This window comes from Corvus moneduloides, chromosome 8, assembly GCF_009650955.1.
Source record: "Corvus moneduloides isolate bCorMon1 chromosome 8, bCorMon1.pri, whole genome shotgun sequence".
In the NCBI taxonomy this organism is placed as follows: Eukaryota; Metazoa; Chordata; class Aves; order Passeriformes; family Corvidae; genus Corvus; species Corvus moneduloides.
The window spans coordinates 6,987,598-7,013,459 of record NC_045483.1 but is presented as its reverse complement, the minus strand read 5'-3'; the positions used below and the strand labels follow the sequence as shown (position 1 = coordinate 7,013,459).

The 25,862-nt window shown below is 40.3% G+C and overlaps 1 protein-coding gene across 2 annotated transcripts in view; it reads left to right on the top strand.

Annotated features, from left to right (window-relative positions):
• The window catches only part of LOC116447499 (pancreatic lipase-related protein 2-like), a 35,232-nt gene extending 11,410 nt beyond the window's left edge, over window positions 1-23,822 (top strand). Inside the window, exons 1-14 of one of the 2 annotated variants that reach the window (XM_032116739.1) lie at window positions 7,355-7,671; window positions 11,406-11,503; window positions 13,967-14,015; window positions 14,826-14,980; window positions 15,977-16,102; window positions 17,597-17,731; window positions 19,421-19,529; window positions 20,123-20,239; window positions 20,320-20,442; window positions 21,307-21,425; window positions 22,131-22,260; window positions 22,357-22,468; window positions 23,005-23,172; window positions 23,647-23,822. In XM_032116739.1, the coding sequence (XP_031972630.1) occupies window positions 11,501-11,503; window positions 13,967-14,015; window positions 14,826-14,980; window positions 15,977-16,102; window positions 17,597-17,731; window positions 19,421-19,529; window positions 20,123-20,239; window positions 20,320-20,442; window positions 21,307-21,425; window positions 22,131-22,260; window positions 22,357-22,468; window positions 23,005-23,172; window positions 23,647-23,710 (1,410 nt within the window). In that variant the 5' untranslated portion in view covers window positions 7,355-7,671; window positions 11,406-11,500 and the 3' untranslated portion in view covers window positions 23,711-23,822. Of the gene's footprint in view, window positions 1-11; window positions 177-772; window positions 7,672-11,405; window positions 11,504-13,966; window positions 14,016-14,825; window positions 14,981-15,976; window positions 16,103-17,596; window positions 17,732-19,420; window positions 19,530-20,122; window positions 20,240-20,319; window positions 20,443-21,306; window positions 21,426-22,130; window positions 22,261-22,356; window positions 22,469-23,004; window positions 23,173-23,646 lie in introns of those variants that run through there. The other variant, XM_032116740.1, reaches the window with a different exon arrangement.
• The last annotated feature ends 2,040 nt before the right edge of the window (window positions 23,823-25,862 follow it).

Sequence of the window (25,862 nt, the reverse complement as noted above, 5' to 3'; positions counted from 1 at the left end):
TCCTTTGGCAGGGGAACTTTCAAACCAGGCAACACATACTTGAACTACATTGATACAGAAATTTCTGGGAACATTTCAAAAGTTGAGTTTCTCTGGAAAAAGCATCTAGGTCATGCAGACAGAGGCTGCATGGGAGCTGAAGAAGTCACAATAATATCTGGGGAAAATGGACATATGTAAGTACATAAGCTAATGGTGATCCAGAAAGGTAGACGTTTTTCTCCTAAATTGCAGTTTCATGTGCCCAGCTCTCAATTAGCACACAGCACAGCACACAGAAACATCTCTGCAGGGTTCAACATTGTACCTGCCTGGGCAGGGTACTTCAGGCTGACTCCAACCTGAGCCCATGGGCCTGGCAGCCACTGGCATTTGCAGGACATTAGATACACTTTTGGAGCACACCTCTTGTTTAGTTTTAACCAAAATTAACCCAGTTGATGTGTCCACCCCACTCTGTCATGTAAACCAAAGTGTGGTCAGTGGGGAAAACAGAGTGAGCAATTCCCTTCCAAAGCACACCCCTGTCCCAAATGAAAATGCTAAGGGAGCCTGATCATAAAGGCAAACACATCCTAAAAGTTAATAATTAGTCATTAACTAGTAAGTCTTAAAAAAAAAATAATTTGATACCATACACTTGATATTCTCAGTCTACTGGAACTCATGCTTTGACCTAACATGAAATAAAAACAAAATTTATATTGGCTATGTTGGGCTGCTGCTACGATAATGTCCCATTTTACTGACAAATCTTTTCCCCCCTTGTCAGGTCCATGTTCTGTGGGTGTGGAGCTGTGCAGCCCAGCATGTGGCAAGCCCTGGCTCTTTGCTGAGGCTGGGCCAGGAATGCCTGGAATGCTGTGGCAGCCCTCACCAGCTGGAAGAGGACACTGTGGTCAGCAGCAAAGGGTTAATGAGGCTCCCTCAACAGACTTTGAGAAATTTGCCCAGCCCACTACAAAAGCTCTATTTCCCAGTTAGTGCTGTCAGCTTTTCTCCACACAGGGCAGTTACACTCCTGTGAACTCTGGTCATGATGACAGATAACATGTATGTTAATAGGAACTAGCTGGGATTCTTTTCTGTGCCTGAAACAGGCATCTTCTTTACCAAAACTGTACTGTGCTACTGAGAAACTTGAATTTTCTGGCAGCCTTCAATAAGGAACTATTTTCTCTTTACCAGTGAAGCTGGATTTTCCAACTCTACTTTGCCTTTGTGATGATACTGAGGTCAGGCTTGAGCTACATTATTTGCATTAGCATTGCCACTCCAAATTTGTCAGAGTTTTGATTGTACCAATTAGCAAAACCGCCAAGTGTTATCAGCATCAGCCAAAATAAGCTTTGTTTCAACACAAGCTATCCACAAAAATTCTTTCATTTTTTAATTACCAGCTGTTGTCTAAGGCATGCAACTAATTCTTGCCTCTGATGTGAGGCTTATCATTTGGGTGCAGAAATTATGTGTATCAATCACATTGGGCAACTCTTTTCTGTCCCATCCCAACACCTAGCTATTCCAGAACACTTCCAGTGAGGTTCACCAAAAGGTGTTGGTGTGTTACACAAGGCTGAATGTGGCTGATGAACAGGTGTGTTTCAAATTATGCAGCAAGACCTTTGAGATGTCAGAACCCCGTCACCTCCTGTGAAGCTTCCCGAAGGATCTTGCTCAGGATATTTGATAAATCAGGTGTCTGCCTTCTCAGAGCCACTCCTTAGTACCCTTCATTTATCATCTCCCCACAAGCAGGGTGGGACCAGAAATCATCTTGAGCAGGAAATTCATCCTTCTTTACCCCTTAAGGAAACTTCTTGGCAAGATGCCCTTCTTGAGCAAGAAGGGGTTCCCTCTTCTGTGCTCCCATGGAGATGTAAAAGAACCCCAGATACTTCTACACAGATGGGAAAAATCTGTAACTGGTAATTACCATAAACTGCACGTGGCTCTCTGCCCCAGAGTTGCACAAATTAAGGAGACTCTATTATTTTGCCTTTCTTACAGTCAGGAAATGAAGCCAAATAAATGTAAATATTTTCCTCAGAATCAAAAAATGTGTGCAGCAGGGCCAGGAACTGGGTTTAATGGCATGAACAGGAGTGTGATCAGTGCCATGTAAGGGATCACTCCTCACAGGAAGGAAACAAAGTCCTATTGGATTCAAGATTTCTCTAAAGCCCATCCTCTCCTGGCTCCATACCTGCCTGTGCCACTTTTGCAATTCTAAAAACTAATTTGATGTTTTTGTGAATGATAAATCATATTCTTTCAAAAACACAAGTTTCATTTTGTTTAATTTTAAGCTATAGATTTCAACAGCATTCTGATAAAATGTGACAGTTCATATAGGCTGCTGATTTGTGCTACAAGTGTGGTACAGCTGATTAGATCACTTAAAAATATGCATTTTTCTCACCCAGCCAGTTCAGCTAAAACTAAAACATTGCATTATTTTCTTCCCCTTGTGTTGTTCTGTTTTCATTCTTTTCATATGGTATTTCTTGAGTTAATTTTTATTCTTTGGTATAGTAGACATCAACACAGCCCTTTGCTAATGTATTTTTAGACAGAACAAAAGAGATTTATTTTTATAAGATAAAGGTGAAAAAAAGCACATTGACAGCATCTGTGTGTTGCTGGTAGCAAATAATCTTCCTCCTTATTTCTTTCTCTATTTATAATTTAAAATTGTTCCTTGTATGAAATCTTTGGATACTAACACTTTGTATTAATGGCGCTAGTCCGAATAATGCAAGGGTTTGATATTTCATGAGACAATCTGCCTTTGACAAAGCCCTGGACAGGCAATTCTTTCATATCTTTACAATAAGGTAAGCCATCTTTTCAAAACAATTTAAATTGAATCTTTAAAATGTCAAGTGAGACACACCGTTCAATATGTTTGGCTGTCACGTGGAAAGGTAGAGCTTTTTAAAATCAAATGTGCCTCATTTCTCCAGGAATTTAAGGACATATTATGATTTGCATTCAGTCTTTTACATTATTTAAATATTTTGACAAACTACAAGTGCTTCAGAATGACAATAAAAATTTAATTTTATGCTACTTAAGCATGTGTTCACTACAAAAATTATGCCAAACATCAATTGATAAGAAAGCCATTATGAAGATTTCAGCCTCAGTCACTTCTCTCTTGTGACACTCTTTCAACAATGGAGTAAGGTAAAACAACTACACAAACAAACCTCTTCAGCCTTTTATAGAAAAAGGGACAGCAATAATTAGCAATCTAAAATATGAACTCTCTGGTCCACTTACATCATCTTTATGTACTTTAAATGTGACACAAGGAAAATAGTTTTAGGAGAAAACCTATGCTTGTCATAAAGGCATATGTGCAGGTGTGCTAATGAGAAAAGGGCCATTTTTGTCAGAATTCCCTGTTAACAAAACCAAAATACTTTACTGCATAGCACAGCAGTTTTTCTTCTTTCCAAAATCACAGCCTATCAAAATGCACCTCATAAATATTTGTAAGCCCAGAACTAAAATAACAAGAATAATTAAAATTAACTGAATAGGACTAATAGGCAGAGATCTCAGCATTCATATTGTGCCTCTTTTCCTGCTTTTGATCCTATCTTAATCTGTGACTTTTTAGAATTTTTTATGCTACTCTAATAAACTACAATATATTATATATATATTGATTAAATCCTCATAAAATAACCAGAAATTTGCATGACTAAGCCTACCAGGGTCTTTTGGTTTTTCATCCTTGTTTTTCTTTCCTAAAGCAGGCTCCAATTCTCAAATATGTGTCTATTTATAGAAATTTTAAAAGGCCTTTGGAAGGTAATTTTCCTGAGACTTTAATGCAGTCAGGGTATTCTGTGTAGCCCTTGGGTCTAACAGTTGTTTGACAGGCTGCTGGGACAGAAGCAAAGCCAAAAATCTTTGCACATTCCCAACATTTGAGTTATTCTTCCATAACCAAAGCTGACTGAAGTTGGAGTTGCCACTAAACAACTGACCTATAACTGACCTATCAGTAAATCTGTCTGGATGGAGTCCCTACAAAACTTGGGGCTCTGTTATTCTCCTTTTGTCATAACACAGTATCAGGGAACTTTGTAATTTCAAGTAGTCTCCAAGCTGCTTTAAGTTGCTCTGTTTCCAGTAATTAGGGAGCAGAAGTTGATAGCACGTCCAAATCTCTTTTTGTGGCATATTTCCAGGACAAAACAGAGCCAATAATCTGCTCCTTATCTTCAACTATCAAGGATATAAAACCTTCCAGAAAGAACATGGCTCATCACCAGCCCTTGCACAAACAGAGCACGCCCATGTTGCTGTGCTGAGGAGCACAAACCTCTCCTCCCAGCTGCCACAAGGGTCTTGCAACACCGGAAGCATAAGCAATATGTGAAAATACAGGCTGGCAGTGGTGTCATCCCAGAGTTTTTCCCTTTTTTTGTGGCACTAGGAAAGCTTGGGGCCAAATGCAGATGTCCAGAGCTCTAGATGATTAGCTTTGTTCTGAGCCACTGGGCTGTAGATGAGCTTGCCAGAGCCATGCTTTTATGAAAATACATATTCAAGATTTGCTTCTGCCTTTCCATTTCCAAGGCAAATCTATAGTTATTCCCTTTTCTCTCACCTGATTCTTTCAAACAAGTTTAACTCTCTAGCATTAACAGGATATAAAGCATTCTGAATAATGAACTTCACCCTCTTCCCTTTAATTCTGCCCATTACTTGTAAAGAAAATCTGGCTGTACCTAAGGACTCTCCTCTGCCTTAGATTACTTTCACCATCTGCTCTAAAGTTCCCGTTTCCTTCAAATACTATATTCCATAAATCTCCAGCTCACAAAACCAATAGTTAATATTATCTTTGCTTGCTTTCAGTGATTTAATTAGCAGCCAGCATGTATTATGGAAAATCATAAATATTTATAACTTCCAAAACATTCCTTTAATTGCTGTTGTGTGATACTAGAAAGGATATACTAAGGCAAATTGGTCTTGTCTCTATTCAATTTAAAATTTGTTCACTTGACCAGAAAGAAAACACTGGAGTTAAACAATAGAAATATCGAGCAACTCTTTTATTCTTGGCTCTGCCACTCAGATACTGGAGGTAAGATCTCCAGGGAGCTGAGTGGTCTTTGTCTACACATATCAGCAATTCCCTAGGGGATGGAATACACAAAGCTACTTCCACATGACCTCCATCCAACCTAAGAAATTCATTAACCATCGTCAATCTAAAATTGAAATGACAGCGAGAAAAATGTTGCTTTTACAGTTTTATACACTTATCCTTCTGTGAAAGCCTCAGTAACTTGTACATTGCTGTACTTGAAACACAGTTTCTGAGATTCCTTTGGAGAACATGATTCTCAGTGAATGTTTTGATCCTCTTTTTCCCACCTATGTGAAGGCCACTGCTACCAAAATGCATTTATGTCCTTGATAATTCTCAGGCTGACATTTATAAAACCACTGGATACGTTCACTTGCACATTGTCAGAGGCAGCTGCAAAAGCCAGACTTTTCTTCCTGCCCACTAAAATCTGTTGTTCCTCTTAAGACATAGAAACAGGCCCAGAAAAATTGACCATTCCTAAAAGGAGCTATGCCTCAAAACCCTACTACATGGGTTAGAAATTATTTTTACTATTAATTCTGGCTTGTCATAGTGGCCTACATTAATTCAATCACACCACTGCCTATTCCCTCTGAAATACACTGACAGTGAAATTCAGTGGCACTGTTTCAACACTCACACACAAAGACTAACTCTATGGAAAGAACAGCAAAATATTTGAGCATATCCAGCAATCTTGGTCCCCTAAAAAATGTTTCAAAGGGGTCTGATCTCCACACAAAGGTGTCCATCAGATTCTGAAGATGTCTCATCATAAATAGAGGCAGCAGTTTCAGTAGCTGCTTTGCATTTAACTTATGGGCCAGAATTTTGACACAAGGCACATGAGGGCAGATAACATTGCTTATCTCTTTTCCTTGGCTCCCCAAACTCATTCCTCCCCAGACTTATCTAATGAGCTGCATTGTTCAGAGGAGATACGTGTCCCATAACTGCTGCCAAATCTCCATCTTCCAGTCAATGAAGGTAGACTTGAGGGTTGAGAATTTCTTATTAGCTGGATCTCTTCTGTGTTATCAGAAATTACACACACATTGTCAACATAAGCAGCAATTAAGTATGAGATGCAGTGCCTTACTGGCCACTGCTTCCTCCACATTCCTTTGAGACTTCTTTCTTTATTTTCATATATGGCACTGCCTTGTACCACTCTACCAACAAGAACCAGACCCAGACTCAACCACTGCTGTAGGTGCCGTGTGCCACAAGGAGTGACAGACACTCCTGACTCGGTTTTTACAATGCCTTGCAGGCTGATTGCCTTGCATACCATTCAGCATGTGGAGAAACACTTTTTTGGTGTTATTTCTTCTGGTGAAATATCTTCTTTCAGGCAATGCACATATCTCAGGACCACAAATTGGCTCCTTATGTGAACCATAGATCCGGCCCAAGTTACTTCCTGCCCTCAGGCACTTGAACCACTCCTTAATTAAGGGTGACAGTCCTACAGAGTTGCCTGAGCAGGTGATTATGGCAGCAACCATCCTGCAGATAGCACTGTAGGAACTTGAGGCCTTGCTCAGGAACTGAAAGAACTGGGTTCTGACATGGCTGTGACTCACAATCTCCAGAGCACAAAAGAGTATCTGGGATTTACATGATGGACAAGACATGAAAAGATGAATGACATGATTATCATCATCCTATCCTTCTCCTGAAGCGATTTTGAATGAAAGTGCCTGTGGTTTCTCTGATCTGAGTGGATCACAATAATGTCAGTTTACACCAGTTATATTCAGAGCATGCCAGCTGATAAGAGAGCTTGGGACAGAGACACATAATGTGTAAATCCCCCATGGCCCAAGAGGACATAGATTAGTCAAAATGGTAGTGGGTAGAGAGAGCTTGTGCAACTTCACTAGTAAAAGCTATTAAATGCTCAGATATTTATTTTGTCCCTAAGTTGTAAGACTACTTTTGTTATTCCCTCTTTTTAAAAGAAGCTAGTCTGCCCTTGATTAAAAAAAAAATAAATAAAATTATTAAGAGGTTTGATCATATGAAAATGTACAAGGGTTTGCTTTGACAAGGCATGTTCATCAGACAGCTAACAAAAAGACAGCTGGTGGGGGACACAGCAAGGAAGAAAAGGTCCTGCTCTGAGCTCCCCCGCAGTGGAGGGTCAGTCATTACCTGTAACACGAGCTCACAATAACCAGTTCACTCAGGAAAGCATTTCATGTTGGCTGGGATGAATGTTACATAAAACAACCCCTCTGAGTGGGCTCAAACGGCCTCGTCTTGCTTTCCTTCAAACTAACAAAACTTCAGGAAGGGAAAATGTTAATGAATTAGGTGCAAAGAGAGACAAGAAAAGGCAACATCTGTTATATGCAGCATTGAGGGGATCATTCTTACAAAGGTTCTCGCTCACCCACACCAAGCCTATAATTAGACGCCGTGTGGGCAGGTCTGCACCTACTGTTGTGGGACTGATTCCAAGTGAAAAAGGCCGGCAGCGACCAGGATTTGACAGGGAGCTGGCTGAACAGAGCCTGCAAGCAGAAACCCCTTCTGCATTCAGAGTGGTAAGTGCTGAAAAATTGGTGGGTTTTGGGGGCAAGTGTCTGCACAAACTGCAGATCAGGGCTGGGGGACTCCAAGGACTCCTTGACTTAAAAATATCCAGGCTGAATGGTATGGTCTGAGTGACCATGCAAAGAGCAAACAGCAGCACTCAGAGAGAGACCCTGGCAGCAGCTGCGAGGCTTAAAATTTTTCAATTCCAGGAAATCCTAGTAGGAGATTCTGGGCTGTGACAATGCAATGCAGCTTGGAAAACAGGGTGGAATTGGTGGGGCTAAGGTAATTTGGGACTGAATATATCCCTGTTTTTAAAGGAAGAACAAAATGACAGTATTTGCAGATGGTATTTGGGCTTCTTTCATTTTTCAGGGAAAATGCATTAAAACACAAAAACCAGCAGAAATTAAAAAGGAGGATAAAACAGGCTACATATTTAAGCATTATTAGGAGCACCAAAAATTTATAGGGGGAATGGAAAAGGGGAGGAATTATAGAACTGTTTCTTGGAAGAATGTGAAAAGTGAGACTTCTTTTGGTAGACTGCTGTGCACAGGGAATGAACTAGTCATTGATGAAGGCTATTCTGCACTTCAGAAATGGCAAAAGGCCAACAGTGTTGGTCTTGGAGTTGACTAAGTTTAAAAGCAGCCTAATCATGGAGACAAACAGTGGAGATCACCCTGGGAAGACAGACAAGTGGCCAGGTGGTGGCTGCAAGTCAGCTGAAGGCTCCCTGGTTACTCAGAATTGGCACAGACACTTCCCAAAACTGAATCACGTTTGTTGTCGGTTTGTTTTGGTTTTTTTATGATGCTTGTAGTCAGATTAAATTATCGTAATTGTGTCTGTAAACTTGAATGTATGAATACCAGTGTAAGGTCAAGGTGAGAACCCTATTATTTAGGAAATCTGAGCAAATACTGCAAAGTAGGAAGGCCGACTTGTTATTAAATATGTTTTCTTCACTATTATCCTACAATTTCTTTAGGTTGTTCACCAGTTCTAAGCAACTGACCTAAACACCTTAAAAGCCTAAATCTTACAGCACCCTCCAACATACCTACTAACCTTTTATTGGAGCTCTTCCCACATTAAGTGCCTCAAGAAAATAATTTGCATCACTACTCTGAGTCATTCAGGTCAATGTCCTAGTCCACTGTTTCAGTTTAAGAGGTCAGTTGGCACTCAGAAAAATCTACTACCCAGGCCAGACGTGTGTGAGCCCTGCCTTACCGTGGTTATTACTTTGTAGTGGGTGGTTTGGAGGAAGAAAATTGGCAAACAGTTCTGCACGTCTTTGCTCTGCTACAAAATTGATTTCTCTAATACTAAATTTGTGGGTTCCAGAGCTGTTCAATTAAGGCCAGTTTCCTCCTGCAGATCTTCACTGTACCTAAAAGCTGGCGAGCAAGCAGGAAAGGAGGCTGACCAATGCCAAGATGGCTTTTTACTTGTTATTGCTCGTTTGCATCGAAGCAGTGCCAAAGAACCTTCATCCAGAATCAGGACCCTGCATTGGGCTGTTCATGGGGAGGAGATGGAGATGAAATTAAGTCTTTAACAATTATGCCAATTACCTGAGTTATCACACCATATCACCAGCATTTTCCTGCAGTACTCTGCACATCAGTTTTCAGTATTTGATAGTCTGAACATACAGTGTGCCTGAGCCACTGATTGTGGGCTTTGCCTAGGAAGAATGGTATTCTTTGTATGCTTGTATAGAGTAGGTGGAACAACAAAATTACACTCAAATAAACAAAAATATATATATATATTGTACTTTCAGGCATTTGTATCTGGGTAAATACGTACATGATCCCCGTTATGATGCCTAAAGGTACTATTGTAATTTTTTTTCACTTACTGTCTTTTACCATTCTCAGTAATGTTCAATACTTGGGTGTACAATTAGTTCTCTAAATCCTTCGTGCTCAAAGCCATGCAAGAATTTGATGGGAGAACAAGAAATTTAACCTACAACTCCTGTATCCAAAGCTTATATGCTGAACTCTGGGTGGGTTCTCCTCCTTTGTATTGATTTACACTTTTAACTGAGCACTGAGCCAAACCACTGAAAAATAAGAAAGACTTAAATTAAACAGTGGAAAGACAGAACTGAAAAAATATTCTCTGCTTAAAGACAGTGCCAGTGCAGGAAATATAGGAAGTATGGTTGGAGTGGTAAGGAAAGAAAAGAATTGAAAAAAAAATTCACACATCAAAAAGACCTGAAAGAAGGTAGAGAACTTAAACTTCAGTATTGAAGGGAACAAAGCAGACCTGAAAATTGTAAAGTAGTATTCTCCCAACTGCATCTGTGGAATCAAAGAATAACAAGTTCCTTGGCACTTCAAAAGTCACTACTAATATACTAGCAAGACTTTGAAGGTCTTTTCAGTAACAGCTCCCTCAAATGTCCACTTCAGTTCTGCAAACATGATATGCAGTGTGACAGCATTTAATTCCCCAAACACCAAAAAATAATCCTACATTCAAAACCTGCACATTTTTTACTATACCTTAGTCTACATTCAGTACTTTTTCAGTCTGAGCTCACGTCCAGCAATACCAGTGTTGAAAGCTGGCATTCAGTGTAATGCCAGCAACTGCTTCCTCTAAAATCTTCATCAGGGATGATCCAGCATGAGCAGTGAGTAAAAAAACCCCTAAAGATAAAAAGCTAAAAGACATAATCACACCTTGATCATGGTAAGAGATGATACATGATACGCTGTATGATATAATATAAGATATATGATAAGATACATGAGATTGATATGATATGATTGATATGATATAATGGTGCACAGTAGCAAGAACTGTATTTGTAAATCCAGGAGCTGCCTTCTTGTTCTTCCAACTGTAGGCTGAAATGCAGTAATGACTCAAAAAATGACTCAATTTTTAATCTACTTAATCCATGCATTTAATTTTAATCTACTTAACTGTTGTAGTATTGCATGTATATAATTTTACTTTCTTAATCAAAATATCAAGTGGCAGAGAAGATCTTCCTAAAATTCAAGTATCAGGTGACTTAAAATGTTGACCTTATGAGACTGTCAAGTTTGCCATGTCATGTAACTGAATTCAATTACACAACTTAATCTTTTAACAATTTTTCACAATTTTTCTTTCATGACCGATTATCCTGTGGAGAGTTTCATTATTCTGCCTCAGGCTGACATTAGACTGAAATTCCACAGGTCTGAAATTCATCAGGTCATTCATCCTAGTTTTTTACCTAATCTCATATTAATTTTCTTCTAATTAGGTACCTGGAATTTTCTTAAGAATCAGTAACTTAAAAAAAAAATTGCCAAAATTGTTTTTTGAAGCATCTCAGCTATGAATTACTGAAATTCAATTATTATAGAATATGTGGTTCCAGCAACTGCTGTAAAGTAGATCTAAAGTCCTTGTCTGAACAAAGTATCACCATGCATGCTTCTTTTTTTTCTGCTGTGAATTTCACCTGGTGTTGGTAAAGAAAGACAAAAAACATTCCATATTTTTAAATTCTTCCATGCATGAAATATTTTTTCTTAATTCTCATCTTAATTCTAATGGCCATAAATTGTAATGTTGGCATTATCATCTTCCTTATGAAATCTTTTCTAGCCATTAATTCCTAGTTACAAATATTGCCCTTTTTTGCCCCCTTGTTTTCTTCCAGTTTCTTCCACTTCACCAAGTAGTTGTTTTTAATTTCTTTTCTATTATTTGTTTTCAGCATAAAGCTATCCAATTTTCATTGAAGGAAACAGTGGCCGTTTTTGTACCCTGGTACTGCTCACCAGAGAAAGAGATAACAAGGGTTAAAAGAGAATGGTGAGTAAAATTCTTAGCAATTTGATACATAACAAATGTTGTTTAAAATGTTAAAAAATATCTATTTATGGCAGTGAAATTACTGGGTTAAAATGCTGATAACGAGAACTCCTGAGATCTGGCCTTGCTTCTCATTAGAGTCTGTGTGCCTGCTTGTGTGCATGTCCTAGGGAAGGTGTGTGGGTACATGTGTGGGACTTGAAAATACACTGCAGACAGTCATTATGCAGACTTTCTCATATCTCACCAGCCATGCACTATGGCCCATGAGTCACTGATTGAGCAATGGTGTCCTGAAGGTGACTTGATGTCCTGTTGTGAGGGACAACCACTGCTCCAGTCGAGCTTTTATACATTAGGATGGCAGTCTATGAATATTTGCAATTTTTTTTTCTGAGCTGAACATCAATTTAAGAATATTTAGAGCTGGTTTTGCATGTCTTCTGCCCATTGAGAGGTTACCTGAGCTCAGAATTCAACAGCCTCTTTCCAGAAGCACTGGTTAGGCTGACATCACATTCAAAAACAAGTCCTTCCAGTTCCTCTTGTTCAGCTCTACGCCTCCTAAATGCCCAGTGGAAGAATTTTCAAATTGCATGCTTCCTGAACTCTTTTTACATAGTTTTTTAACCTCTTTGCAATCTTTTTGTCATTAACATAGACCGACACAGAAAGGCTTCCCACTAAAAAATTATCTTGTAACCAAACTGCAACTCTCTTAATTACAGAATGTATCAACATTCCACAAATAATAAAATTTCTGCTGCTTCTTTTTTTTTTTTTCCCTGGCCACATGTTCATTTCTATTTTCTGCCATCAAAGGAAGATCCTTCAAAGAAAATTACTGACCACATTTATTTGGCAACAGCCTCCCACATTGCCTTAAATCATTACTTTCCTTTCAGGTTTTAGGTCTGAAAAGAAATTCTACTATCCTCCCTGCTGTAGTGTTCCTGACATGGACTGTACATCTCCCAAGTATGAGGGCTGTCCATTAAATATTAAGAAATCCCATGGAGCTCTCAAATTCATTTGATGAGCCGTATCAGCTGTGATTTTCCTTCACTGTCATCAGGTTCTCATCATGATGATGGGCACCTTGACAGACATTCCAGATGAATGGAGCTGCTCCTTTTGGCTAACAGTTGGGACTTCTTTGTTCTTGTCCTTCACCAGCTGCTTAGAGTAACTCCTGATCCCTTTCTTTCCTATTTTACTGCCAGAATTCCTCTCTGCTTTCCACTCTCCTTGAGCAGATAGTTTTCCTCTCTGTTAACAACATCAGTGGATAAATTAGGCTTAGGATCAGAACTGTATTTCTAAGGAAATTTCATGATTCCTCTCAGCTCTGCACTTTGCAGCTCCTGCTCACTGCTGAGATATTCATGCTCACTCCTCTGCCCAAACACACAAACAAAACAAGCTATTACCAAACAGGGACTTCAGAGTTTATTAGAGAGTACTCTGACCTATCCAGTTTGGCTTTGTTAGGAAACCATGTCATTACAGCCAAATAATCCCACTTCCATCAAAAACAGGCACAGAGGTGGATCATTCTTCCTGTCTGACGTGTGTCACACAAGCTTCAAGGACAAATTCTGTAAAATTCCCAATTGTTTCTGAAAGCATTTTGTAGTGTCAAGGGCCTTTGGAGTGTTGTGTTTCTGGCTTTCTCACATCTGTAAAAATATCCCTTAGAGAGTGTTATACACATAGTGAGATTATAACTACTGAATTTACCTTTTTTTCTTAATATTTCTAATGAGCTATCCCAGTGGCCAGGGGTGACAAATTTTTGGTTTAAAAGAAAAGCAGTATGTTAGAAATGGGAGGTGAGTGCCATAGGAATCACCTAAAAGAAGAGGAAATTGAGAACAGCGAATGTGGCAAAAAAGAGGGGAGGGGGTGAAATTAATGGAATTCCTGCCATGGAAAAGACAAGTAAGGTAAGCGTAGAGGAAAGGAATCTGATCAAAGTTTTCCTTGCAGTGAGAGGCCCTAAGCTGCCAAGAGTGCAGACTTCAACTAGTTACACATAACCACTGTGCTTGTTGTACCACACCTCTCACCTATCCCATCGCAGCTGGGAAAAAAATCAGACCCCATGATCTGATTGACTCCATCAGCAATCTGCATGAGGTGTTGCCTGTGCAAGAAATGCAATGAACAGCAGAACTGTGTGGTGGGGAAGGATCACTTCCCACATCTTACTGGTAACACTCCTCCTCAAGCAGCCCAGGATGCTGCTGGCTGTGGGGCACATTGCTGTTTTATGGTCATTTGATGTCTGCCAGGACCCTTCGGCCTCTTTCTGCCTGATGGGTCCCCTCTGTGCACAGAGCAATGTGTGAGGTTACTCCTCTTCAGGTGCAGGTCTTTGAATTTCTCTTTGTATTACACTCTTTTGAGAAGGACAGATCACTCAAAATAAAATGCTTAACCTGTGTATTCAATTTGCTTTAGGTGGTTGGAATGTGGATTGTTGCATTTTATCTCCTTGGCACAGTAGCAGGTGAGAAATTGTATCTTTAAAAACTACCACTAGAAAGTGAATTCAGATGAAATGGTACACAGGAGATGATGACTGTTATTTTCCTTTACATTGACATTGTAGAATGATTTGTGGGTCATTGTAGGGCAATGTCTATTACTGTGCATGGAACTAATGCTAAAAGGCTCTACTGTGTTTAAAATTTATTATTAAGAGCACAAGAGACATAACCCTGTGCTGAAAATCCACCGAGAAATTCAAAGTCACGTGTCCTACTTCTATCAAGGCAATGCAAGATCTGTCTTTACATTACTGCTCTATACAAAGAATTGACCAGCAACAGGGTGCTCAGCACAACAGTGCTGAAACATAAAAGCTGAGTGTGAGCACGAGACCCATCTGCTCTAGAATAACTACTAGATTGAAGAAAATGCTCGTATCATTCGTTGTGCAAGGTTACCTTCATTCGTATGACATAGCCACGATGCTTTGGAGCAGAAAGCATGCAGGAGCAATCCTAACAAGCATTTCTTGCAAGGCTTTTTTTTAAAAAGAAATTGTACTAATCCTTTTCAAGCCTAGAAAGTGGTGTCAAAACAGTGTTGTGGTCCTTACTTGGTTTATCCTCAAATTATTTAGCTCCCCTTGCCTTCCCACTTCAGGCAATACACATAAAGGATACGAAAATGTCCTTAGAACAATTAATTTCAAATTCAGTCATAAAATTAAATCCTTTTTTTTTTTTTTTGCTCTTCAGACTGTTGTAGTCTCAAATGCATCATCAAGCATAAGAGAATCATACATATAAACTAACTGTTTCTCCTGCTCTAGGTAAAGAAGTTTGCTACCCCAGGCTTGGCTGTTTTACAGATGACCCACCCTGGTCTGGGGTACCAGGGAGGCTTCTGACAGGTTTGCCTGATTCTCCAGAAGAGATGAACATCAGCTTCTCTCTCTACACCAGGGAAACAGGAAACAACTCACAGGTGACATTTGTTTTTAACATCAAAAGCTGACTGAATCCAAAAATGTTTGTGAGCTTGTTACAAAGTCTGTGTCAGTCACCATAAATAGGCAAAAAGTCAGAATCAGAAGTTTGAAGGTATGGTAATGAATGTACTTTGGAGTAAAGCACAAAAAATTTTTTCTGAATGAACTGTAGGGCACAAAAACTTTACTGGTATTTTCCTGAATGACGATACAGGTTATGGCACCTTTTGCATGTATTTAAGTCTCTGAAGAAGGTTGAATCACATAGGATACACTCAGCAGCAGGTTGCTCAGCACTTCCGTTGTTGATAAAATAAATCAAAATACCGCTTGAACTACTTTCCATTAAATTGAAGCATATCTATGATCTAGGACACAGCCCTTCCACACCCAAACTCCCTGAGCTCACATCACCGCCCCTGTATTTGTTTGAGAACAATACAGACAGATAACATTCTCAAGGAAAAATAGATAAAGAGTAGCTTGCAGCAATGTGTGAAGATCAGCTTCACCCCTACTGCATGCAGTCCTTGCATGAAGTCCTTCCAGCCTTTCTGGAGTGGCTAATGAGAAAAACAGGCTGCAGCTTACAAGCAGAGCAGCACATTGAAGCCAAACGTCAGGTCAGTAAAAGGACAAGCTGGAGAGGGAATTGTGGTGCTGGTGGGCTGCTCCCTGGAGAAAATCATCATCTCAGGCTAAGAGACACACTGTGACAATGTGGCACTTTTAGGTTGCTTCATAGTCTGCAAAAGGGCGTTCTTCAAGCAATAAGCAGAATAGAAGGGAGCAGCAAAACCACACAGCCACAACTTCAGAAGTAACAGTGGAACTGAGAAAGAAGAGATAGAGGAGTCCCCAAGTCCCAAAAAACCACAGACTTTGTCCTTTCAGAGTAGAGTCCCTTTAGTCCTAAGGGTATGACCTAGCTGACTTTTTTAAATGTTTGAAAGTATGAATACATAAAACCTTTTCTTTTTTTTAACATATAGGTGATCTCGGCGATAAACTCCTCGACCATCCAAAAGTCACGTTTTTCCTCACATAGGGAAACCTCCTTCATCATTCATGGATTTGGCAGCACTGGAAAAACAGGCTGGGTGGTAGAAATGTGCTTGGTATGAGAGAGTATCCTCTGGTTCCCAACAGCTCTGTCAGTGTCCTTTAGGTGTTAATATTCACCATCCATTTTCCAGTTCATGAGGTAGTAGAACATGCAAACCAAGAATTAAATTTTACAAAAGTCAAAATGTTTCCCCTCAGGAAGATGCAGCATAGTCAAGGCTCCTTGGTCATCTCTGACATCGTTTTTCTCTAGAGTTTCCATTCCCAAACCCTGCAGATCAATAAAAGCAATAACAGAACAGAGCTGTCCCCAGCCTCTACACTCATGTCTGGATATGGGATTAGACACCAATTCACTGCTGCTCCCATTACCAGCAACTGAACCTTCCTTCAGTCCAAAGGCCCTCCTGACTTGTAAAGCTCAAGTTTCAGTCTATAAATACTACTCTGGTTCACCACTATTCTGTTCTTAGAGACAAATAAAAAACAGCCAACTAAACAACCACAAAACCCAAACAAACCAACACAAGAACACCACCAAACTTTTTTGGGTTTTGTTTGATACAAAGTTCAGTGAAAAAAAAAAATTCAGATATGAAATGCAGAAGATCCCACAAAACCAGCAGAGTGTACCTTGGCTCTGGCAGACAAGCAAGATCTGCTCTACTTGCTGCTGCTTCTGTGTTGGCAGGGAAAAGGCCAAGCTGGGAAAAGACTTCACTGGATACTAACTCACAAATCTGCAGCACTGCTTTTGTTCACAAATTCATGAAAACTTTAAATCTGAAATAGTAATTTTTTTTTTTTTTCAATTGAAAAGAAACAGCAATTCTTTCTGGCTCTCTACACTACAAATTTATGGTCCCCAGAGGAGAGGAGAGAGTCCAGAATGCACTATTGTTTCACTTCTGTTTTCCTTGTCATTCACCTTTAGCTGTTTTTTGTGGACTAATTTTGTTACCACTCCTTGTTCTATCTGAAACCTTAAGTGACCCTTAGTCACAGAAAGCTGTAACTGCAGACTAACACATGATTCTTCCACTGGAAAAATCACTGATCTCTACAAGACTGTGCCCAGTACCAAAGTGACCAATGCTTCCTTTGCTGAAATAGAACCTTTCTGCTCTCCTCCAAATTTTTTTAAGTCTGACATAACTTTCACAGTTTTAAACCTAGTTGGTAAATAAGTGTACTTCTTACAATTCAGTTAAACTACCAACATCCCTCAAAGAAAGCACACACTGCACATAATCTCTACTGTGCAGTTGTATGTCCTTTCCAAGTTATTTTAAATATGTAAAGAAATGGTGTATAAAGTCAAATATTTTTATTACAGTTTTCATAATTGGTATTTTTTTGAGGATTGGCTTCTTATATTCTGTCTTGTAGGAAGATGCATGTTTCAGTGTGGTGCAGGCTACAGTGAAGAGTCCCATTTAGTAAAGAATGAGAAACTTGATTATTATGTTACCTTTTAATCCTTATTCTGATTTGAGTCTCTGGTTGTTATTTTGTTTCTTTAAATACTTTGTGCGTTCTCACATCAGCTGTTACTGGAAGTGGAAAACATCAACTGCATTGCTGTGGATTGGAAAGAGGGAGCAAAAGGCACCTACGTCAGTGCAGTGAACAACATCCGTGTGCTGGGGGCTGAGGTTGCTTATTTCATAACAACTCTACAGGTAAAAAACCCTGCTTTACCACCTGCAATCCCTCAGTGGACGCAGTGGGGTTGTGACGCTGCTGCTTTGGGTTTGAACCTTGCCCAGTAGGGTCAGGCAGGGCTGTACAGTTGAGATCCAGCTAATTATACTAATTATCAGCCCTGTGCGGCCTTCTCACAGCCGCAAACGACACAAATGAGGCTAAGAAGATTAATTAGAGACCAGTAGGTGGCAACATTTCCATATGATGTTACAGGCAAGCCAGCATTCCATAGAAAAGAGGCGAGTTCAGCGCTTACAGGGGTTTCCCAGCATTATACACACGTGCCAGAAGCGCATTAATATCTCAGCTTAGCGCAGCTGCCTTAATTGATAATCCCAGGTTTGCTGTCTACAGGCACAATAAACTGTCCAGTTGCCTTCTGGTTGTGAGCCTCATGTTCCCAAAGGCAGGTGCTCACATTTACACACAGAGTGCAGCTCTGCTCGTTTGCAAAGTCATCATCAGCATCTCCCACCGATTTCAGAAAGACTCTCGAGTACTTGGAGCAGCTGAAAACCAGAATGTTGCCTGGCACTGGACTTGATCTTGGTTGGAGTTGCTGATCTTAAAGTGCAGCAAGAGGTATTTCAGAGCCCACGAGGCAAAGTGCCAACCTTGCCAGCGCCTGAGAATCAAAGAACACTTTCCCAGATTCTGCTGGGGTAAAATCTACTGTTCCTTCCTAGAAAAATCATACCTAGACTCACATATTTGGCTTCTGGATCTTTCTCCTGTATGTGTAAATATCAGGCCATTGGGAAATGGGTTCAGTTTCTCATTTACTATCTCTGTTACTGCATCATTTGCAGTCTAGGGCACCATTTTTTCCCTTACAAAAATGCATAAATGATGCTTAGACTTCCTTTTCTTTTCCCTAATTTGCAAACTTCTGGAGTTTGACTGTAGGAAAGGTTAAGCTGCATTGTAAATGGAAACACTGCAGTAAAATATTTTCAGAGGAATCTGCCATCTAACAGTAAAGGCAGACAGGCCCGTTCTCCAGATCTGCTTTAATTTTGGTATGAACATTACAAAACCTAATGTAAAAACTCAAGCAATTAGCAGCCTTGTTGGTTGTGGTTCCTACAAAACCCAATGAAATGTGTCTCCTTTATCTCCCTTTCCACCTTCAGTGCAAGTGTAATATCTCAGCAGTGCTGGTCTTGTACAGGTGAGACCTGGCAAAGAGGAGAATGGATGTCACCCCACCTGGGCTTGGCAGTGAAAATCTTATTCATGATATGATCACATATTCTAAATAGACATGGAGAACAGATATGTGACAAAAAAAAGGGCTGCAAAGTAGAATAAATAAAGAAAAAATAAGATCATTTTTATGGAAGATGGCATTAGACATTGATCCAAATGGGAAAGATGGTTTACATTTTGTTCACCCAAGATAATGGAATACAGCAAGCATATGCTGCAACCCTACAACAGTGAATCCTTCATCACTATGCATGTAAAATTCCAGATGGGATCATTTTTCTGTCAATTCTTAGTGTAATTTAAACAGCAATTAACTCAAGGAACTCACACACCCTGTTTGCTATGCAGAAAGTGAGTCTAAGATGTTCCCAGAGGCCCATAATGTCAGACCTTCTCTTTCCTTGTTATTCAAAGCCTGTGTTCTTATCTCCTACCACCACCACTTTAATGATCAGAAAATGTTCGGGTACTCCCCTTATGAAATCCATTTAATTGGCCACAGTCTGGGAGCACACACTGCAGGAGAGGCGGGAAGAAGGATCCGAGGCATCAGACGGATAACAGGTAGGCTGCTCACCCAGATGCAGAGCTAACAGCATGTGTTTAAAGGAAAAAACCTTGCAACACGCTGGGCTGTAGATTGGAATTAAATTATTGGCAGTGGTGGAGATACCTGTCATGAGAGCAGGCAAAATTTATGGTTCTCATAGGGTAATTTCTACGTCTTCTTCCTCTACTTAAGAGCTCTTTAGTGAAAGGACAAGCGTAGCTAACATGTTTGTAACATCACCATCATTCACTGGGTTACAGCAAGCCCCACACAAAGACAAGGCAACAAGAACCCTTAGTTTTCCCTATTTGTAAATCTTTGCAGGCCAGTAATAAGCTCAGAGATCATGAAATGCCTCCTTCAAAGTAATTATATGCCATTATAAAATCTATTGAAAAAATATTCTACTTATGTTGGAATAAGTCTTCAGAAAGGTTCACAAAACCATACCATTGAATATTTTTTACAGTTTGGCTTGGAATTCACATCATTATTGGGCTTGCCTTTCACAAAACTAAACATCTGATATCGTAAGTTGGCAAAACACATATTAACAAATGCAGTATTTCTCTCCTCCCTCAACCAATAAATGCGGGGGTTTTTTTAGGTTTAGACCCTGCTGGGCCCTATTTTGAAGGTACTCCTCCTGAGGTGAGACTGGATCCTTCAGATGCAAACTTTGTGGATGTTATTCACAGCAATGCTGCTCACTTTCCTGTGGCAGGTAAGTGCTCCTGTGCCAGTAGGTACCTGCAGGGATGGGCATGGCACCAAGGCACTGACAGCTCCCCATGGATATTTTAGGGTTTGGAATATATAACACCACTGGGCACCTGGACTTTTACCCAAACGGAGGAACTGTGATGCCTGGATGCACTGATTTAATTCCAGAGATGAAACAAAGTGATTTTGAAGCCATCATTGCAGGTAAACATACAATTCCAACATGCATTGTACTTTATTTTTGTTCAATTCTGAAACATGAACAGTGAAAATTGCCATCTGTTTGGGAGAAAACAGGAAAACAAAACTGCTTTTTGCCTGTTTACTCCTAAGTTAAAAAGGAAGTAAGAAACAATAAAGTCTGGAACAGAACAGTGGCCCACAGAGAATGCTCTGGGGAGAGCAGGTGTCACACATGCCTAAGCTTCCCTTCTGTAATTTGAAATTGGATGCAAATCCCAAAAAGGCAGGAAACAGGGCGTCTGCAGGTCCAACAACCCCAGCAGGAGACTTTCCAGGCTGAGATAGGCCAAATCAGCAGCATGACAGCACCACCTCTGGTTTCTTGCAGATGCTGTGAAGAGCATCCAACACTTCTAAGGCATGAATTAGTTAAAAGCACTCAGGTGTTTCCAGGGACTGCACATGCCTCACCTCTGTACCTGAGACTTCTCTCTTAAGAGATTTTGGACAGTTTGGTGGGTTCTCCATGTGCTGTTAAGCCCTTAAAAACTGTAATGAATGTCATCTTGCTGTGACATCTCACACACACACACACATATATATATGTATATATAACTGTCTTCTGTAAAAGGGACTATTGCATCATAGCAGACCAACGCATCTCACTTGAAATCTTGTGGTAATGGTACACCATTCTCCACATAATACACAAACAGAACAGCAACTTCTCCTGCAACTAGAAATCCAGACCAAAAAGAAATTATTACAAGCCCATGCTGCTGTTCTGTTCTGTGTCTCAGCTGTTTCCATGTTGAGACAAGTGCAACTCTTGTAGAGGATAACAGGAGGTTATTTCACCTAAGCTCACAAACTTTTTTCCAACAGACGCTACAGTGTTTGCAGGGTGCCACCACTCACGCAGCCACGAGTTTTATTTTGCAAGTATCCTCTATCCCACTGGATTCCTCGCATATCCCTGTGACTTGTACAAATCCTTCAATGAAGTAAGTATTTCAGCCCAGGAAAGGGCTAAGGTGTAAAGAAAATAGTCCAGGTCTCTGCAGCGGATAGCACTTGGATGCTGGTGGCTGAGGTCCCATGGTGTGGCTGGGCAGGAGGAAGCACAGCACACAGCAGTTCCAGTCAACTGTTCCGCTCTGGAAAAGGAATCCTGAAACATAAATGATGTCACCAAAATAGTGGGGGAAAAAAATGAAAGCTCGTGGAATTCTCACCCCAAACCTTTATGCAAAGGGAATATAAGTTAGATAGATCTATCCTACTAATTCCTACATTTAGAGCCTCCAGAATCCTTGGCTGCTCTCTAATTCACATTGGGCACTGTGAATACATGCACTTTGGAATGATGCTCCTTTCAGTTTCCCCCATTTGTGAATGCAGGCAAGTTCCCTTCCACTAGGAGGGTAAAACTGGCCTATATTTTGCACTAGAATCTAACTGAAAAATACTTGAACTAGCAAGTTTCAGACTATTATCATGCACAGGTATCAAACCTACTCATTCTGCACCCTCTTGGGTGCAGGAGCTGTTATCTAAAACAAGTTTATCAGGTTTTGGTGTTAAGTTATGAAAACATACAGCACTGCCGCAGCTTTGCAAGATCAGAACAGAATCTTGAGCCTTAATTTCATCATGGCTAGCATGAAAAAAAAATATTCCTCATTAACTGATGCTCTTACTTTCCCTAGGGAGACTGTTTCCCATGTCCACTGGAGGGATGTCCAATGATGGGGCACTATGCTGACAGATTCCCAGAAAAATTGAAGAGGGAAAACCAAAAGTATTTTTTAAATACAGCAGCAGATGAACCTTTTGCTGGTAAGTGGAGAATAGCTAATGAAAATGCTACATTACTTATCAAAATTCATGCTCACCAATGGTAATTTGGATTTATTTTTGCTTTTATTTATGCAGCTTGGAGACAAAAAGTATTTATCAAACTGTCTGGTGTAAAGAAAACAAGGGGAGACATAAACCTGGTTTTCTATGACACACTGGGGCACGCAAAAGAATATGAAATTGCCAAGTAAGTTAAATTAATATTTCCCTATAGCATTTAATGCTGCTAACATTAATCTACACATTTGCCACATATTTAAGCAGTGTGAACACTAATCCTGCATTGCAAATATTCTGCTTAGCATCAGATATGAAAGAAGTTACTACATAAGTAAGAGCCATGAGGGCAGATGGATGGTTGTAAAAAGGAAGTGGAAGACACTTCCATTTCCATGAGTTCTGTGTTTCTGAGCTCCAGGTGAGTGATCCCTGCAGCAATCCCTTCAAACTCAGCTCACATGGGCTCTGGGGACAGCCCCAGTCTCACTCTTGTCATCTCCCCATGGCCTCCTGCCTTGGGCACATTTAAAGTGTTCAGTGATGGCTTTCATCCTTTCCTTGTTCAGAGCCCTGCTCCAGTGACCTGTGCTCTTACAAAGAACAGCAAAAATGCAAATTTCTGTTGTAAAAAAGGGAAAAGCTGAAAATTTGTGGAGAATGTGATTTATTTCAGTGATCTCTGAGCTTTTAAACCTGATGTTTCCGTTTTCATTCTGTTCACAGTGGAGATCTCTCTCAGGACGAAGTTTACACAAAATATCTTGATGTTGAAATCAACCCCAAAAATACTACAAAAATTGAATTTCTCTGGAATAAAGCCATATTCTCTCTGCTCTGGGCAAGACTGGGAGCAGAATCAGTCAATATAATACATGGAGCAGATGGACATAGGTAAATATATCCCATTTAGAGGTCAAAAGGCAAGTGAAATACCCTGTGAGAAAAGATGGAAAAATGGTCTTAAATTAAACACATGGTTTGTAATTAACAATGTGAATCTCAAAAAGGACAAGTATTACACTTTGGACAGAAAATCAGATGTTTGACTACACACCAGGGAATAACTGTCTGGAAAAGAATATGGCAGTGAATAATTTGAAATGTATGGCTTTTCCACAGCAAAACAATTACAAACTAAGATAAAGCCTATTAAACCTCAAATTTTACAGCTGGTCCCCAAAAGAAGGAAATTCACCTTGTTACTGTTAATGTACAGATGCTAATAATCTTTGCAGCAGGCTTTTAGGAAGCCTTAAATGGGATTATGGGTTGGACTAACAGCCCTCAAGGCAACAGCTGACACCCTTTCATTTTTCATTGGGTGAAAAGAAATAAATCTTGATTCAAGCATTTTTTTCTTCCCAGGTCAACTTTTTGTGGCCGTGGAACTGTGGCATATGGAGTTCCTCAGTTACTTACACCTTGCTAGAGGTCACCAAGGTCTGTACAACCAGCTGAGTAAACCCTCAGTCTTGTGCATGGAAATCTTGGCAACAGTGCAATTAAAGCAAACTTAAAAAAAATAAAATTGTTGTTCCATTTGGTTTTTTCAGTTCTTTGCAAACACACTTGTCCGTATTTCTCGTGTTTGAGCCACGTTTATTGTGCTTGTAACTATGGAGCCACCAGAAATAACGTGTGCTAAAATCCATTTATGGCACTGCAGTCTCATCTGACCAGTTCCTCAAGGCAAGAACTGAGTCCCACCACACTGACAGATAGAAAATCTGGGATGTTATCTAACACTCTCGAGGCAACACATGTCCTCAGAACACCCCTGCAGCCAACAAGGGCCCCAAAAACCTCCTTTCTGCAGCCTGTGCTGCTGCTCAGAGCTTTCCAGCCCCACACAAGAGCACTGCCCTCAGAAGACACTCTGGGATGAGGCAGGAGAAGCACAAGACCAGGTTATTCCTGCGGCAGGTGAGCACAGTCCTTTGTACCTGCACCTGCTTGGAAAACGCAGATAAGGCAAACCTCAAGTGCTCCCCACTTTGGAAGGAACTAAACACTGAATCCCAGCTCATGGCTACTGTTTAATTTCCAACAAGAACCTTTGCAGTGATCACTGACAATCCTGGAGAGAAACTCTGAGTAACCAGGCTTTGCAAACCCTGGGGCTGACCATTTCACAATGAAATAAACACTACTGCTCTGCAAAGCATGGCATGAGTGATCCTCCTGCAGCTGTAAGAGATCGAGGCAGCAGATGTTTTTCTAAGTATAAAATCCAAGGTCTGATCTAATGAATAGGAAGAAAGAGTTAATAATTTATTCACTCCCATTTTCCCCATGTTTGACAAATGATGTATGAGCACTTGGGCAGATAAATTTCTAAGAAATAGGGGTAGAAATACCATGGGAACACATTTATGGGTATAGACTTCTGAATGAATTTTTTTTTTAAGAAAAACCCCAACCCTGTTGTATCTTTGAATAAACACAAGCCTGTAAAAAATTAAAAGCATAATTAAACACAAGTCTGAGGTTCAGCCAGAGAGACCTGCAGTTCTGAGTCCTGCAAGTCTCCTGGGGACTTGACACGTGGCAAGGAAAATGTGAACAATGCTGGGAAGCTCCACAGTGTCCCAGGAGAGAGCCACAGCATCCTGCACCACCAGAAATCCAGTCCTCTCTGCCTGCTTCCTATTCCAGACTACACCTTCTTCAGGATTGCAGAAACATAGTTGTGCCTTAATTTATCACTTTTTTTAAAAATCAAAACCCATCCTTCTCCCAAAGCTCCCAGCTGTGAGGCCCCAAGGAGCAGAGCAGCTCCTCCAGGCACAGAGCAGCCTGCATCATACTGAGGGACCTGCATCCCAGCCCTCCCAACAGAGAAACAAGCAGCTGAAATCCAACTAGCCATGGCCTAAGGAATTGTCCATTTATTCTGTCTGACCCATGTTATTACAGTTTTGAAAAAGAGCAGCAGACTAACTGATAAAATCCTAACACAATTCTTTTCCACCAGCTCTTAAATTGAAGAGGGAAGACTGTTCCTTCCTCATTTTGAACAAGTGTTAAAGCTTGTCAGTGCACTGGGGCATGTACTGATTCCACTGACACAAACCTATTTACACACCAAAATCCCACTTCAGCTAAAGACAAGAGCACTGAGCTCTAAATCCATATCTAAGGTGGTATCTTAATAAAAAACAAAATTTAGCTACTGTTTAAAGAAATAAACTCCATTAGCACAGATGATAGCAGTGGAACACCTGGTATCCATTTGGTCATTCCCAGAGGTGGAGATTAGGGAACATCAACTCTGCAAACATACAAGGCCATAAAGCAGAGCCAAGCTGACAAAGCTCTATAAGTGGAGTCATCTCAGGTCTCATTTCTTCCTGAGCTCACTTACAGCCTTCTCCTAAACAGGTCCAAGGGGTTCCCAGACCTAGTCCTGTGGCTTTGCACAGGCTGTTTTTCACCTTTTAGTTGATGTTCCTACTAGAACAATCTATGGAGCTTTGCAGAATTCCAGCCATATCCCAATGTCTGGAGGAATTTTTTATGGTATTTGTATACATTTCCAGTGTGTTTGCTCTCAGTTCGTGACTCAAAGACTTTTCTCAAAG